At 39.8% G+C, this 17,045-nt stretch overlaps 2 protein-coding genes and 1 pseudogene across 2 annotated transcripts; 2 read left to right on the forward strand and 1 right to left on the reverse strand.

Annotated features, from left to right (window-relative positions):
* The first annotated feature begins 682 nt into the window (after nucleotides 1–682).
* Nucleotides 683–1,285, forward strand: LOC131134658 (dynein axonemal light chain 4 pseudogene; annotated as a pseudogene).
* Nucleotides 1,286–2,594: 1,309 nt separating this feature from the next.
* Nucleotides 2,595–7,265, forward strand: yif1b (Yip1 interacting factor homolog B (S. cerevisiae)). The gene is made up of 8 exons (XM_058079037.2): nucleotides 2,595–2,764; nucleotides 3,308–3,407; nucleotides 4,314–4,443; nucleotides 4,525–4,629; nucleotides 4,826–4,962; nucleotides 5,320–5,475; nucleotides 5,863–5,956; nucleotides 6,035–7,265. The coding sequence occupies exons 1-8, from the start codon at nucleotides 2,728–2,730 to the stop codon at nucleotides 6,188–6,190; spliced, it is 915 nt and encodes a 304-aa protein (XP_057935020.1). The 5' UTR covers nucleotides 2,595–2,727; the 3' UTR covers nucleotides 6,191–7,265.
* LOC131134136 (putative E3 ubiquitin-protein ligase HERC3) lies at nucleotides 7,052–17,041 on the reverse strand. Its single transcript, XM_078793031.1, has 18 exons — nucleotides 16,682–17,041; nucleotides 15,673–15,829; nucleotides 15,507–15,583; nucleotides 15,215–15,442; nucleotides 14,254–14,345; nucleotides 14,043–14,170; nucleotides 13,457–13,611; nucleotides 13,310–13,362; nucleotides 13,126–13,217; nucleotides 12,973–13,032; nucleotides 12,788–12,884; nucleotides 11,203–11,383; nucleotides 10,967–11,118; nucleotides 10,362–10,478; nucleotides 10,165–10,260; nucleotides 9,900–10,085; nucleotides 8,127–8,229; nucleotides 7,052–8,054 (listed from the first exon to the last, which is right to left on the reverse strand). Exons 1-18 carry the CDS (start codon nucleotides 16,899–16,901, stop codon nucleotides 7,819–7,821), a joined length of 2,430 nt encoding a protein of 809 aa, XP_078649157.1. The 5' UTR covers nucleotides 16,902–17,041; the 3' UTR covers nucleotides 7,052–7,818.
* Between the last annotated feature and the right edge of the window lie 4 nt (nucleotides 17,042–17,045).

The following is a 17,045-nucleotide window of genomic DNA, read 5'->3' on the forward strand; positions in this document are numbered from 1 at the left end:
TGAAACATATAAAAGTTTACTTCAAGTCAAGATGGATTCTGTATCTACTGTATCTTTCATCAGATGGTAATCTGAGCTTTTTCTCTTGTATACACACACTTTGATATAATGACATGAATAACTTAATTGGGGTCATACAGAACACCCAAGAAAGAAGGCAAATTGGGGATTGAAAGAAAAAAAATCGAGTCATCATCACTAGAGGCAAAACCACTGTTGGCGACTTATTCAAAGACACGTCATAGAGCAACGCCACTGGAGGAATTGGTCACGATGGACTTTGTTACAAGGACAAGAACAAGCACTGACAAATGTACAAAAAATGAGCATTTTATGTCCTTTTTACCTCAATTTAATAAGAGAGATTGCTACTTCGCACCAATGCTAAATGTTTTCTTTTCTTCACTCACACACACAGATCCTGTCTGTAACTATAACTAATAATGAAACAATGCAATCAGCAGCACAGAAATAATAAAAATGTAACATCCTTTAATTAACTTGATATTGAAAACATTTTTTGTCTCAAAGCAGGCTGTACATTGTTGATTATGACGTCATAAAGAATATCCACCAATTATGAGTCATTAATATTGTTTCACTGGGCATATGTGATTCAAACAGAAACGTCGACAATTCGTTATAGACAACAATCAGTAGAATAAGGCGAAGAAGACGACATAATGGCTACAAAGGAGATCTGAGCTGAGGATGTAAACAAACACACGCAACTGGCCCACATCGTTATGTGTTATGAGGCACCATGCTAACTTGCTAACTAACATCGAGTCTTCCCAACAGTAAAGATGGCAGAGGACGGCGAAGCAAACACAGAGGGCAGAAAGAAGCTAGCTTACACCTTCCCTATCGTCAGACACACGGACATGCCCAAGCACATGAAGATAGAGGCCATCTCGCTGTGCATGACGGCCTTCGAAAAGTTCCCCGACAACAACGAGAGCGCAGCGCAGCTGGTGAAAGACGCCATGGACAAGAAGTTCGGCACTGCGTGGCACGTCGTGATCGGCGAAGGCTTCGGCTTTGGGCTCACTCATGAGGCCAATAATCTGCTCTATATGTTCTTCGGAGGGAGTTTGGCGGTTTGTGTTTGGAAGTGCTTCTAGCGTCCTTCTTGTCTTCAGACATGGTCATCGATGTTGGAAACATTTGAACAGTGCGTTTAAATTCAACCTGCATTATAACAAGAGCGGAAGACATTTGGCTACTTCCTTGTTTACAATCGACTTTCTTCTTCACGTGTTTCCACTTGGTAGCATTTGCTTGTAGTAGCGCCACCTACCGGGATGGCGTTTAAAACAGTGGAAAACAATTGACAAAGTATTATTTTCTTGACATTTTTGAAAGTTTGCTTTGCAAAACTATTACATTTTTGAATTATTAAAAAAGTACACTTTATAGTAAAAATATAAAATAAAAAAAATGCCATTGATTTCAAAAAAATGCACCACCTCTGTGAAATGCAAAACTTGGAACAAAAAACATGCTGAAATTACATAAGATTAAATATGTTTAAAATGCTCTCTGCTTTGCTGATGGTTGGCTCATATAAACCTCAACATCCTGATTATAAAGTGGCATATGTCAAAGGGAAACAATATGGTCTTATATTTGGGTCAATGCAATAATTGGACATACCCCTAATATTTTTCAACATATGCTATAACAAGTTGAACACACAAATGTAACTAAAATTATAGCACTGACTTTGACTTGACTCGGAATTGTATGTGCAGCCACTTGAGGGGATGAATATACAATTGTTTTGTCCTTAAAAAAATAATTTTCTTGTGTATTCATTTGGGGGATAAATTACCCTTATCATGACAACATATTCCATGAATTTGCAATTCCAGTCAACAAAAAGTCATTTGAGACAAAAACAGTATTTTGACAATTGTATTGCCTTTAAAGCGATAAAAGTAGCCATATTTAGTACGATTAATACCAAACGTATCCACGAGAGGGCATATTTATACGCACTTAAAATCATACTAATAATACTAAACATATCCACCAGAGGACAGCATCACACAGACTTAAGATGTAACTTGCAAGAGTTTGACTCGATGAAGAACATTCCAGCAAGGACTCTAAATTGAATATTTACTATCTACTTCCGTAGTATGCCTTACGCCGGTTTGGCTGCCATGATGGTAAGCAGAATCCAAAACCAAAGCACTGTGAACATGTACCCGGCACACTGTTATGCCACTAATTGCATAATAGAGGGTCCAAAATACCAGATTTGTCATATGTCATGTTTCCCAAAGACTTATTCATAATCCTGGCTGTAGTAAATATGGTGTGTATATTGTGTAGGACTCCCACACAACATTTTCGGGTTATTAGCTGAATTAATGAATTAATGAATGAATGAAACATGAAGATAATTTAGGCTATATCAAATGACAATACTATTACTGAAATAAATGTTGCATTGTGTAAATACTCAGTTAATTATTCATACAATATATGTACTATTTTGTATGTTAATTGTTCACTGTGCGTAACTTTAGATGACCCTCGGCTCACCCCACACCTCTTGCTCACCATCATGGCGGACTTTCTGTTCCGGTCGTTCTACATTCTGTCCAATGGTCTGCAGTAGTCTTCATTTAGCGTCCTTACTTCCTAGTGAGTACAGTCGCTGTTTCTTCCTATAACTTGCGGCTGCTGCACAGTGAGCTAATAGTAGCAACCAACTAAATGGATTATACAGCATCTCAAAAAGGTTTCAGACAACGTAAGTAACCTATGTGCTTTTATTGCTTAAAACGTTGTATTGGTCTCGCAGTGGCACTCAATTCATGTTTTGCTAGCTGCCTGCTTTTCAGTGAACACCAGATTGAATGGAGATGCTAGCATGAGTAGCAATTCACCAGAATCATGCAAACATGTACGTGGAATTCTAGTAAATAACACACCATTTAAGAATTGGCAGCTTGAGTGTGTTTTCCAAATAAAAGGAGTAGATAGCGCGGCTAACTTGCTAATATATTATTTATTCACAGCATTCACTTTGTCGTCATTCTTAAAAAGTGAAATAATGCTGTAGACTAAAATCCAACGTTGACAGAGGCTGTGTCAAGTAGTTTTGCTTGTTCCCTGACACAGAAATTAGGTAATTGATTAATCTCAAATTATTTAATGTGGTTTATGGCCATTTTGAAACTGTGGTTTCTCAGGATGACGTCATCAGTACTTGTGATGATGGTGATCATATGATGATGAACACAGCTGAATGGTACAACTGTGTGAACTTACCTTGCACTTTGTCTTCATCCAGAGCCTAATGTGCGTCTACGAAACAGCTCCACTGATGGGTTTGATGGCAGTCAGTTGTTTGAGGACACGAGCCGATCCGGATCACAGACGACACCCTTCAGGTGAGGCTCACCTTGAATGTATTCAATCTATCAAGTCGTAAGGTAAGCTTTCCATTCTTGCACTAGACCAGGGTTCACAAACTCAATTTACCTGGGGGCCACCGGAGCTAGGTTCTGGGTGAAGCCGGGCCGCATCAGGTTTTCAGAAAAAACAAAAACAAAACGCATTTATTAAAAACTGGAAAAAAAATCAATAAAAAAACTATCTTCAATGCTTTTGCTTCTGCTATACCCTACACTTTTTCAGTACTTTGGTTCCAGTTTTCCACACCAAAATATCTGATAAAACATTCCACTGTTCTCAAATATCTTAATTTTTATTTTTCTATACACAAAATAAGATAAAAAAAATAAATAAACAAATTAAGAATAAAGACAATAAATCAATCAATCAGTAATAAATAAGTAAAATAATAATAAAACAGCAAATAAGAAAAATGTAAGAAACCACATACAGTTGGTAGAGAAATTATTTTTTTCAGATTCAAATGTACAGTATTAACAGTTATTTAACCTTTAACATGAACATTAATGAAACGTAATAATTTGACCCAATTAGCAAGTTAGCATCGTACTCAGTTCCATCTGGGAGCAGCGTCGTAACTTTAACAACATGTTTGATGAGATGCTTTATCTTGACGTGTATTTTCCGTTTTATTCCAAATCATTTCCTGCATTTATTTGTACCCGGCGTCATAAGCCTTTAGCTTCATTGCTAATCCAAAGCAAAACAGGGCGGGGTAACAGGGTAGGGTAACAGTATGGGCGGGGCAAAATCATGTTAATTGCGTCCGGTGTGCACACAGCTTTAAGCTGTCATTTCAACATTAAACTTTGGTATCTCAGTTGTGCTTATGCGTGACGTCTGTCAGCCCAAAGCTAAATATATGTTTTTTTTGTCGACAGGAACCAACAAAGCGCACCTCATGACGCAGGTTTTTCGGGTCAGGCCATCTTGACAGACCCCATGTCGAACCTCGCCATGGCTTACGGCAGCTCACTGGCATCCCAGGGGAAGGAAATCATGGACAAGAATGTAAGATTCACTCGCAGATGTTTCACCGGTGTAAAATAAAGTACACCAGTGGGGAAACCAGTGTGTGCTTGTGTGCTCCAGCTGGACCGATTCATCCCCATTTCCAAGCTGAAATACTACTTTGCAGTGGACACCGTGTACGTGGGAAAGAAGCTGGGTCTTCTCGTTTTCCCCTACATGCATGAGGTAGGTGGGCTAAATTTAAAGTATTCTATTATTAGATCAACTCCTTACATACTTTTGGTTGCTTTCATGACCTCATTCAGTGCCCACATGTTGGTGACACAGTCTTTGTGGAGAATGGTACACTATAGACAGATTTTGACTATGTTTACAGTTTGGTTACCTTCTGACATCAGTGTGTGTAATCCATATTTGGTAGAACTGGGAGGTTAGCTACCAACAGGACACCCCCGTGGCGCCGCGCTTTGACGTCAATGCTCCAGATCTCTACATTCCTACCATGGGCTTCATCACGTATGTGCTGGTGGCTGGACTGGCCCTTGGCACACAGAACAGGTAGAAGTTCACACAGCTTATGGATCTTTTTATGTTAAAGTTGTTGTTGGATGAACTATCGTGTGTGTACTTTACCTTCACTTGACCCTGCCTCTTGCTTGAAGTCAGCTGGGATAGGCTCCAGCACACCCCCGCCGCCACCCTAATGAGGATAAGCGGCATAGAAAATGGATGGATGGCCTTTCCGGGGTCACATTTCTGATGAATTGCACCCTCTACTGGTGAAATCTGTATCGCTTGAAGTTGTCCCACACAGTTAGGATTGATGGAATTCCACAATTCACAAAAGTCATAAATCATCAACCATAAGGTATATTAATTAATATACACATCACTTATTCTTTCGTGGTCTCGCAGGTTTTCTCCCGAGTTGCTGGGAGTACAGGCGAGCTCAGCACTGGTCTGGCTCATCATGGAAGTTCTGGCGGTCCTCCTGTCGCTCTACCTCGTAACCATCAACACCGACCTCACAACCATCGATCTGCTCGCCTTCTCTGGATACAAATACGTCGGGTAAGGGTCACACTGCTTTATAATAGAGTATTGGCAGCAACATCATTAGTTCATATGTATATCATCAATTTAGTTTAGTTATGAAACCATTTTTAGTTATGCAGTGGAAGCTTTAATATTGCAATAGCTGACCTCCAAGTCTGTTTTTTTTTCATTGGAAATGATGCAAATTTAAAAAAAAACTGCATGATTAAAATGACCAGCATAAAGACTTCATGCAAAATTGACTGTCAAAAATGTTAAAACAGTAAAATGGTACACTGGTGCCAAATAATGTAAAACAAATTAATCTCTGACAGACACCCAAAAATAAAAATATAATAATAGAAATAATAATAATAATAAAAATGGAGGTATTTGTGTATTTCGTGTGTGTCATTTTCTCAGGATGATTGTCGGCGTAGTCGCAGGACTGATGTTTGGGAGGCCTGCATACTACTTGTCTTTACTGTGGTGCTGTGCTGCCATCTTTGTATTTATGGTGAGTGTTAAAAAAAATCAGGACATAAATAATTTTTAAAAAAGAGACAAAAGTATTTGATGTCTGTCCCGTGTTCAGATCCGCACTCTGCGTCTGAAACTGCTCTCAGAGGCAGCAGCAGAAGGGAGGCTGGTGAGAGGAGCCAGGAACCAGCTGAGGATGTACCTCACGATGTCTATAGCGGCGGCCCAGCCCGTTTTCATGTACTGGCTGACCTACCACCTCATCAGGTAAACACACAGCTGCGGGAGGCGGAGGCCCACACAGAAGCTGCCCTAGGATGAACACACTCCATCAGGGTCGGCGCACAAGGTCGTGCTCCATCCTCGCTTGGAGCAGCCACAATAACGTGTTTGTAACGCCTTTTCCTCCCTCAGCACAGCCCCATGTTGTTTGTACAACATGTACAGCATTCTTATACTTACAACATTTGGCAGAGTTGTTTTTCTACACTGTGTAATTACTTGTTAATTATTTTTTTAGCAATATTTAAATATGTATGTCTGTTAGGAACTGCTATGGTCTAAAGTCTTCTAAGTGATTCTTGTGAGCCAACAAGAGAGCACGCACACTTTCACGGGAAGCGATGAAGAAAAGTCTGCTCTGAAAGTGTTTCATCCGGACTAAAATGTTCTATGGTTCTGTTAGTGTGTTCGTGCGCTCACATTGTGACATTTGTGTGCTTTGCATCATGTTTTCATGCCTGGCTGCCCGGTTATGAAAGTCGAGTTGGACCTCGCCATCAAGTGGCGATGTCGTTTTGATATCATTTTAACATAAGAACAAAAAAAACATTGTAACTGTATTTGTTTCTTTTCATATCGAAAGTCAGATGGAATAAAGGAAATGACGTAGTCTAATTTAAAAAGTGTGCTTGGTTGGATTTGATTAAGGAGAGATGGCTGTTAACTATTTTAAAAGTAATGTGGAATTATCCTTTATTGCATATCAGCAGGTACCAACAGATCATCTTGTTTACGCTGGTTTTGTGCTAATAAAATGCAGATGAATTGTGTTTTTCTCAGATATTAATGATAGGGCTCGACTGATTCATCAGCGGATTATAGCCATTAGAGAATAGATTAAGTTTAATTAAAAAAAAAAAACAGCCTAGCCCAACACTTGGACTGGGACTAATAAGAACAACTGGTACTGCCAGGGCATGTCGAAGTCAGTGTCCTAATTATTTCATTTGATCTCCCATTGTTTACGTCATATTTTTGATTTATGTTCAAATTCTTCATATGCTGTTTGTTTCACACAATTTCTGATAATAAAGTATTTTAAAGTAGTAAAATGTTGTCTGTGTTAGGAACTATATTTAATGCCTTTTTTTATTGAAAAATGCACAAATTTAATTGGCCAATAGATATATTATTCCCTAACATTGGAGTCAGCATCTGAATATCCATTGGGAAATGGGAGTGGGTTCCAGGTTGAGCCCTGGTGTGCACCAAAACAAGATGTAAACTCTGTTGCTGTTCAGTTCACTCGACATTAATGTGAATACTACGCAGAGCGACGACGTGGTAATGCTTGTGATTTATTTTGAGCATAAATTGTAGTACACCAAATGTCAGGAAGTAGGAAGAAGCAGCGGTTATTTAGTGAAGACATGCAACGATGTTAAAATGATAGCAAAAAGCAACCCTAAATGTCATTTATGTAAGACAAAATCAGTGTGCTCTTTAGCGGTATCTTTTAGAAGCTTTTTAGGAAATCTAAGATACATTGCAGAATATAATGCTCATTCAACCCGGCAGACGTCGTATTTTGATGTGGACTATTTGAGTTAGTGATGTAACATGTTGATAAAACTACTAGTGTGAACACAAGGTGGCTCCAACTAAAGTAACCCTCACTCAGCCTTCAGTGTTAAAAGTCTTGCTGAAACCACGATTGTAATTTATGGCATAAAGGAGCATGGTATTCATTGTCCTCTCAGCTGGGTATCGCTGGTACACAGGGAGGAGCAGAAGGTGGTGGCAGGTGGCGGCTTCTGGGAAATGGCGGTCGGTGGAGTTGGGCAAGATAGCAACTCTCATTTTGATGCTGGCCATACCATCAGTAGGCACACGATCAGAGCCTGTGAGGAACACTGATGACAAAAGATGACAAAAGAATGAAAAGCTCTCGCTTGTGAAGGCTGAGAATTGAGCGGAACACTTACAAAGGAATTTCTTCTTTTCTTCCACTGTTAGTTTGTCAAACACCTCCCAGAAGGTGACAATGTTGAGATGTTCTGCGTGGTACTCTCCTTCATAGACCGTGTTCTGTTTGGAAAAAGAAAACAATAGCAAAAACAGAAAACTAAGTCAATTTAAGTAAAAATAATACTAGGAGAATAAAATGCTATGAGAATAATATGACAAAAATAACATATAACAGTAATAATAACAGTAGCATAAAGTTAAAATATTATAGAAAAATACTTGTTTAAAGTTGTGATACGACATGGTTCCAACAAAAGAAAAAATAAAGTAAAATTTTTTTTAATTATTATTTTTAATTATTTAATAAAAAAATGTTTTTAAATTTTTAGAACATTAGGTTGCAGACAATAGTTACAATATTCAGAAAATAAAGTCAATATACAATGGCAATAAAGTCATAATTATGAAAACAAATATTACCAAACAGAAAACTAAGTCAATTTAAGTAAAAATAATACCAGGAGAATAAAACACTACGAGAATAATATGACAAAAATAAAATTTTAAAATATTAAAAATACAGAAATATAGAAAAATACTTGTTTAAAGTTGTGAATCCAACAAAAGAAAAAATAGTTTAATTTTTTCAATTATAATTTTTATTTATTTAATTAGTTTTTTAAATTTTTAGAACATTAGGTTGCAGACAAAAGTTACAATATTCAGAAAATAAAGTCAATATATAATGGCAATAAAGTCATAATTATGAAAACAAATATTACCAGAAAAAAATTTAAAAAGTTGGAAGATTAAAACAGGAGAAATGGAAAATATCTGCAATTTCCCCAGAATAAAGTCTAAAGTCCTAGGATATAAATGCTGTACAATGAGAAAAAAGTTGCACATTTATGAGAAAAAAGTAAAAAATAATAATAAAAAATATAGGAAATGTCATTTGTAAAGAAAAAAATCAGTATATAAATATAGTATAATTTTAAATATCAAGTCATTTTTGCTTGGCGGCAAGAAAATTTCGCGCCACTTGCATCAAGCAATCAGTGTGAAGTGTCCACCAAGTGGAACCAAATGGTGCAAACAATTCGCCTATTGGAATTAACTGGAATGTAATGGCGCGAGCCAAGTTGCGCCAATGATGCTAGGTGTCTACTTGGCCGGAGCCAGTGGGAGCCAGTTCGCGCCAAAGGTTAAGTGATTGGCTTGCTGTGGCGCCGAATAACGGCAACATGGCAACATGCCGAGCGAACATAATTCGTCTCCACCAGCCAATCACATTATCTTTGGCACCAACTGGCACCAACTGGCGCCGGCCCAGTGCACTCTCAGCATAATGTACATAACTTGTAAAGTGGGCTGCACGGCGGACGAGTGGTTAGCGCGCACAGCTCGGAGACCAGGGTTCAATTCCCCCCTCGGCCATCTCTGTGTGGGGTTTGCATGTTTTCTACGGGTACTCCGGTTTCCTCCCACATTCCAAAAACATGCTAGGTTAATTGGCGACTCCAAATTGTCCATAGGTATGAATGTGAGTGTGAATGGTTGTTTGTCTATATGTGCCCTGTGATTGGCTGGCCACCAGTCCAGGGTGTACCCCGCCCAAAGACAGCTGGGATAGGCTCCAGCATACCCTGCGACCCTCATGAGGAAAAGTGGTAGAAAATGAATGAATGAGAATGTGAAGGAACTCCCAGGAGTAGAACTTGTGTCTATTGGTGGGTGTCAACCATGTGACCGTCTGCGTCACTTCGGTGAGCAGATGCAAACTAACAGACTATGAGAACAGTCCCACATATTACCTGGAGCTGCCTTCTGAAGACGCTGTGGTCTGCTGCATTGAGCTGTCTGAAGGTGTCCTCAAGCAGGTTACTCGGTCTCAGAAAAAGCAGAAAGACTGATGACGAGTCTTGCTCCTCAGCCACAAATGGCCTCAATCCAACCCATGGGACATGTTGCATTTTCTGAGGGATATATGTTGAGAAAAAAATCCTGTAACAGGCTATTAATAACTATCATATGTGGTGTATGCATACACGATACCGTCAGCATGGCGATGACGTTAAAGGCCATCCGCTTGCAATGCAAACTGAGCAGGAAGGGGTACAGGCAGAAGATGGCAGGCGATTTGGAATCATCCTTCAAGAAAAGATTAGTAGTTAAACAGTAAACAGGCAAGAAACTCATGAAGGAGATACTGCAACAAACCAGGCGTGTACACATATGGTGTATAATATTACCTCTTGGTTATTAAATGCCAACAAAAGAATGGCATCTTCCACAAGCTCCCGATATGACATATCACTGACATAAAAGGTGCTCAGCGGGACTTTGTAGGACTTCCCTCGTTTGTTTGCCTATAAAAAAATGTATTCATTTTTCACTCAGTAATGATATTGAATATATGTCTGATATATATGCCAAAATAACAATAAAACAGTAAAGACGTATATGTAGAATATTTATTTTGGTCATTCATTCATTCATTTTCTACTGCTTATCCTCACGAGGGTCGAGAGGCGGGGTACACCCTGGACTGGTGGCCAGCCAATCACAGGGCACATATAGACAAACAACCATTCACACTCACATTCATACCTATGGACAATTTGGAGTCGCCAATTAACCTAGCATGTTTTTGGAATGTGGGAGGAAACCGGAGTACCCGGAGAAAACCCACGCATGCAAGGGGAGAACATGCAAACTCAACACAGAGATGGCCGAGGGTGGAATTTAAACTCGGGTCTCCTAGCTGTGTGGCCTGCGTGCTAACCACCCGTCCGCCGTGCAGCCTGTTTTTTGGTCATACTGGTAAAATGAAGTGAAATGAAAACAAAACACTGACTTTGTAGAGGAGCTTGATGACCTCCATCGTGGCTTTGACGCCTGTCACATGTGTTTCGAGGAGAAGATTTTTGGTCACAAAATCCAAAGCATTTTTGAATACCAGGATGTGCTTCAACAGCATGGTGGCAGACAGGGAGGCCCACCAACTTTCTGGAGTTAAAAAAATAAATAAATAAAAATTGCACCGTAGTTTTAGTTTCTGTGTTTTTGTCCGATGAAAGATTTTAAGCTTACTCAGTGTTGTCTGACACTTCTCGCTCATGTCGGTAATGGCCACAGCCAAAGGCAAGACCAGGGCCAGAACCTGTGAAACATCTTGGAAAAGAGGGCAAGAGAGCAGAACAACAACAATCTCTGGAGATTTGAGGGAAGCTCTCGACACAAGGAGTATTTCCATCAAGGCGCTCAAATCCACCTGTGTGGAAAAGAGAGATTGGAAAAGAGTTGATGAGGAACCGTAAGCGGGAACAAATACTGAGCAGAAAACAGAGAATGTTTTTTTATTGCCATTTATACAGTGGGTTTTTTTTGTAGATGCGAGCCTCCTCTCGCCTGATTTGTTTTATTAGAAAACATCATTCATTCATTTTCTACCGCTTTTCCTCACGAGGGTCGCAGGGGGTGCTGGAGCCTATCCCAGCTGTCTTTGGGCGAGAGGCAGGGTACACCCTGGACTGGTCGCCAGCCAATCACAGGGCATATATAAACAAACAACCATTCACACTCACATTCATACCTATGGACAATTTGGAGTCGCCAATTAACCTAGCATGTTTTTGGAATGTGGGAGGAAACCGGAGTACCATGCACGGGGAGAACATGCAAACTCCACACACAGATGGCCGAGGGTGGAATTGAACCCTGGTCTCCTAGCTGTGAGGTCTGCGCGCTAACCACTCGACTGCCGTGCCGCTTTATTAGAATTTTATTAGCTAAAATTTGGGTTACAATCTGAAGACAGCTATTTGGGAATTAGCTATGAAAGGGAATTCATTAGTGTTATTATTAGCATTTATTAGCAATTGTACTTGAATTGCTGTTTGTCATGATGACAAAATAAAAGTTGCGCGTTGAAAGACGAAGAAAAGGGTGATCAAGTGTGTGTAAAAGAGGGTTTGTAGGTGTGTGTGCTTTTATAAATGAGTATTTAGAAGTGAGGTGGTCAGAAAGTAGAGCAGGTTGTCCAGAAATCGGAAGGTTGGTGGTTCGATCCTTACTTCCTCCATCCAAGACACTTCAACCACATGGCACCAGTGCTTGCCCACACTGGTGTATGAATGGTTGGTAGTCACGTTTCCATTAGACTACTACACGGCAGCTGTGGCTACAGACGTAGTATACCACCAGTGACTGCACTACAGTATACATATGGGCGCATCCCTAGTTCTGTAAACTAAAGACCGTTCTTGAGCACATTATTTGCTTAAAGAGAATTAAATTTGAGTGATGGACTGTTTACTAAGTTAATAAGTTTAGCTTATTACTTTTTTATGCATCTATATTGTGTTGAGGTTTTTAAAAAAAGAATATTTAATGAGACAAAAATTGCATGAAGCAAACATATTATCCAGTCTTATATTGATATTTGCCATATGGAAAATTGTGTTCTTGGGCTGTATATGTTTGCTTCTACTTTTTTTTGTTCTTTAGTAATCAAAATTCTAACAGTTCTCAACAAAAAGGTAGAAAAAAGGCTTTCACTTTGATAAACATTTAACCTTATATACACTATTTAGCCAAGATGTCAAAACAGTGATGCCACAACATAAACAAAAAAACATACTATAAATAAAATTTAAAAAAAATAGTATTTCAGAACCTTTTTTTGGATCCACGGTACTGCCAACATCTGAGAGAAAGTTTGGCTTGCAGCATCAAGGTCCACATTTAAGGCATCTGCTGCCTGTGAAAGCCCACTGACACACAAAATTAAAAAAGACTCATGTTATTGATGTGACTAAATTCCATTTTTGCTCAAGAAAAGTCTCCACAAAAAGTACTCACGTCGCTTTTGTAAAACTTGCAACCAAGCTTGAACTCGTCAAAAACATCTCAGTGATTTCACTGTAGCATAAAGACAGAAAAAGACATGCAAAACTTCAGTTATTGTAGTCATGATACTGATGTATTTTGTATTACTGATGTACAAAATGGGACCTCTCGGGCTCAGGCCTGCTTTTTTTTAATGCCAGCCATTTTCGTAGTTTTGCCTCATCAAGCCTTCCGGTTATTTGACGTTGCTTCCCGTCCTTAAAGAAAAATAACAGTAATTTAGTACATGTTACAATAAAGACAAAATATTATACAGATATACAGTATGGCAAAGAAGAACACACATTACCTGCGGTGAAGTGAAAGCAAAGCTTGTGTTCCAACCAGCTGCTATTTTCAAGTCTGCTTCGAAAACCAAATAATTAGTATCCAGAGATATGAAATATTATAAAGACTACATTTCCATATTCGAGAAAATATATTCTAACATCCAGACCTTTGTGTGTGGCTGTCGCCTTGTCAGAGTTCCATGGAAGTTGTACCAGTGTGGGGGTCTGACAACCTTCTGGTTTTCCATTCCCAATTTGACCTTTAACCCCATTTCCAAAGGCCCACAGTTGGCCAGAAGATCCCAAAACTAGAGTGTGGCGTCTAAAAAGAATTAAGATTTTGTAGTCAATTGCATATTTTTTTTGGATACTGACCGTCCACTTCAACCTCGCCGCTTTTCTGTTTCAAAATCTGCAAGGAGGCTGGAGGATAATATTCAGATCAATTTCCATATTATTATCAACATTATTTTGACACCCTTTTTTTATTAATATATCAACAATATATGCAAGTACACTGTATCAAAACCAATAAACTTCAATTTCTCAAAAGGACCTATTATGCTCCTTTTTCGTCCCTTTTTATTGAGTTGTAACCCCTATGGAGCAGCTCCCGCACAGAAAGCTTTCAAGATCTTCCAGAATCTGCACCTATTCCAGCTGTATTTCTTTGGATTTCGTGCTTCCCGCGAAAATAACATACATGAAGTTGTATGTATGCACCATAAAGCGTTATACAAGCCACGTGTTTACCTGCCACATGCCACCTGTGAGGCACATCCATCAATCCCAGCCACAAGTTTGGGCATCACTTCGTCAGCAGAAGAGCTGTGACCCAGCTGACCGTGAGCTCCCTCTCCGAATGTATAAACTTTTCCCTCCTGTGAATGTCAACATCACACGGTCATATAATCAACTGGTTCTGGTTCATGACTGGTTCCAAAAAGAGAGCTGAGACTGGTACCTTTGTTAGGACAGCAGAGTGATTCTCTCCACAAGTGATGGAGGAGACGCTCAGGCATCGGAGTGCAGGAACCACACAGATGTTGAATCGGCCTGTTTACGGCAGAAAAAGATACGTTTTCTTGTGCTCTCCAAATAGTGGAGGGTAATTAAAGTGTACAAAAAATGTAAAAAAAAGTGAAAAAAAAAAATAAATTGTCCAGCCAATCACAGGGCACATATAGACAAACAACCATTCACACTCACATTCATACCTATGGACAATTTGGAGTCACTAATTAACCTAGCATGTTTTTGGAATGTGGGAGGAAACTGGAGTACCCGGAGAAAACCCACGCATGCACGGGGAGAACATGCAAACTCCACACAGAGATGGCTGAGGGTGGAATCGAGCTCGGGTCTCCCAGCTGTGTGGCCTGCGCGCTAACCACCCATCCGCAGTGCTTACTCATGGTACTAAAAACGATCATACAAAGACAAACATACTTTCCAAAGACAAATTAAATCCAAGTATATATACTACACAGGAAACACAGAATGAATAAAATATTAATAAAACACCAAATGGAATCGTGTGCATATTTGATTATCCAGGAGCCACCTATGGACAGATTTAGAGAAGGTTTTAAATGATAAAATGTATATGAGTATCCAAGCATCTGGTAGATCATTGCTATATGGAGTGAATAAAAGAGGACTCAAGGTTGATCCTTGTGGCACACCCATAAGGTTATTAATGATGGAAGAGGTAGAAAACCCACGCATGCACGGGGAGAACATGCAAACAGGTGGAATCGAACTCAGTTCTCCTAGCTGTGAGGCCTGCGTGCTAACCATTCAACTAAATATCATTGTTATGTAATCAATAAACATATACTTTGCCGTACAAGGTGAAATGTGCTATGTTTGACTCCGCTTGACGCAAACATGCTATGCTAAGTTTGAAAGTGTGAAGTGGTTACCTTTCTCATCAACCCTGTTCAGGCCCAGCTGACCATGTTTATTGGCCCCACAGCAGTACACCAGGCCCGACAACGTGAGGAACAGCGTGTGAGCTCCTCCAGCCGAGATGTGGGTTACCGGTATGCCATTGAGCGCTCGCACCAGCAAGGGTCGATACCGCATTGAACACTCCTTCCCCGCACCCAGCTGGCCATGACTGTTTAAACCCCAGGATAAGACATCGCCTCCTGAAGAATGGAAGAACCAAACATAGTACAGGGGACAATGGATCATTTTGAAGGTGTGTCCTACCTTTGGTCAAAGCCAATGAGTGTGAGTTTCCACAAGCAACCTGAATGACAGGTATTGGAATGGCAATATGCACCAGCCTGCATTGAAAAGACATTAAAAATGGCAACTTCAGTGTATTCATCAGTATGCACCTTTAATGGAGTGAACAGGCAAAAGGAGCTCTTACGTTGCTTTCTGATCATCATACAAGGAATTGGGTAACAACCCAAGTTGTCCATCTTCTTCCGCCCCCCAGGAGTAGACCCTTCCAGATGCACACAGGGCCAGAGAGTGGTTCTGACCGCAAGCCAAGCTCACCACCGCACCCAGGCCCTCCACACGGCCTTTAGGGCCAGTAATGATAACTCCATTTTAATATTTTTATGTTGACACATACAGTATATTTCACATTATACTGTAACGCTCAGCCAAACACCAGACCAGAACAACCGTTTTTTTTTATTAAGGTCCAAAAAAAAACAATGCTCTACTGTCGCGGCTGTAAGACATGCCTACAACTCGCTAACATGCGGGTTTGCCTCACTTCCTGTCCGTCACCCCTTTTCCTCCCCAACCCCGGAACATATCTCTCCATTGAAACGCATGCGCAAATACAACACATAACACATAATACCCCTAAGGGTCATTACGATACACTATATATTACATTGGTCTATATATGCATGTATGTATTCTGCCTTTTGAGAGAGAAGAATGCTCAACTGTGCAATATTTAATCAAAACAATCAATATTTTTAATTAGAGCATTAAAATGTATTTAGGACGTTTGCCGTAAAAAATATAAGAAAACGCTCCTTCGTTCATTGATAATAATGAAATAACGCGAGTCATATCAATGACTCTCACTAGCCCGTTTTTTTTTATTCCAGGGAAACGAAACTGAAACTTGACAATTAGTGAGTGCGTATGGGACGAAATACTTCCATATGCCGCATTGTCAATCAAAAGTGACAGTTTTACTTTGGTACAGGCACGGATAGTATGGATTTTATTAGGTTTCGTTGGATGTGTACCACTTTTTAATTCGGTTGGCAAAGGATAAGTTTCAGTTTTTTGGAAATGTGAGCGCGCATATCTACACCTTAAGATTATATAATTTCAAACAATTAAAATTATACACTGAGAGAAATATGCTATAAATGTGCATAAACAAAAGAAAACCGACATATGCCTACCTGATGATTTGACATTTTTTAAAGCCTTTCGTCCAAGCTGTCTCCGTGAGTTGCTTCCTTGTGATAAAACTGTTCCATCATCCAGTAGGAATAAAACGTGTTGATCCCCACAGCAAATGTTGGTCACGACACCCGGTACAGTCCACGACACGGGACTTGTGGATGTCTGTGGGCCGAATTCCCCGCAGGTGCTGTCACCCCAGAACAAGAGCTGCGACATGTTTGCGTCCAGGTGGAGTGATGCGTTCGAGGTCTCACTTCGTATTTAAATACAGTATGCATCGTGTTGCCTTCAAGTGCTGTCGGAGAAATAAAATGTGTAATTATCTAGAAAAGCACTTTTTAGAGTTCAATTTGCAACACT

Source organism: Doryrhamphus excisus, linkage group LG8 (assembly GCF_037039965.1).
Source record: "Doryrhamphus excisus strain RoL-2023G ecotype Guam linkage group LG8, RoL_Dexc_Guam_v1.1, whole genome shotgun sequence".
Taxonomy (NCBI): domain Eukaryota; kingdom Metazoa; phylum Chordata; class Actinopteri; order Syngnathiformes; family Syngnathidae; genus Doryrhamphus; species Doryrhamphus excisus.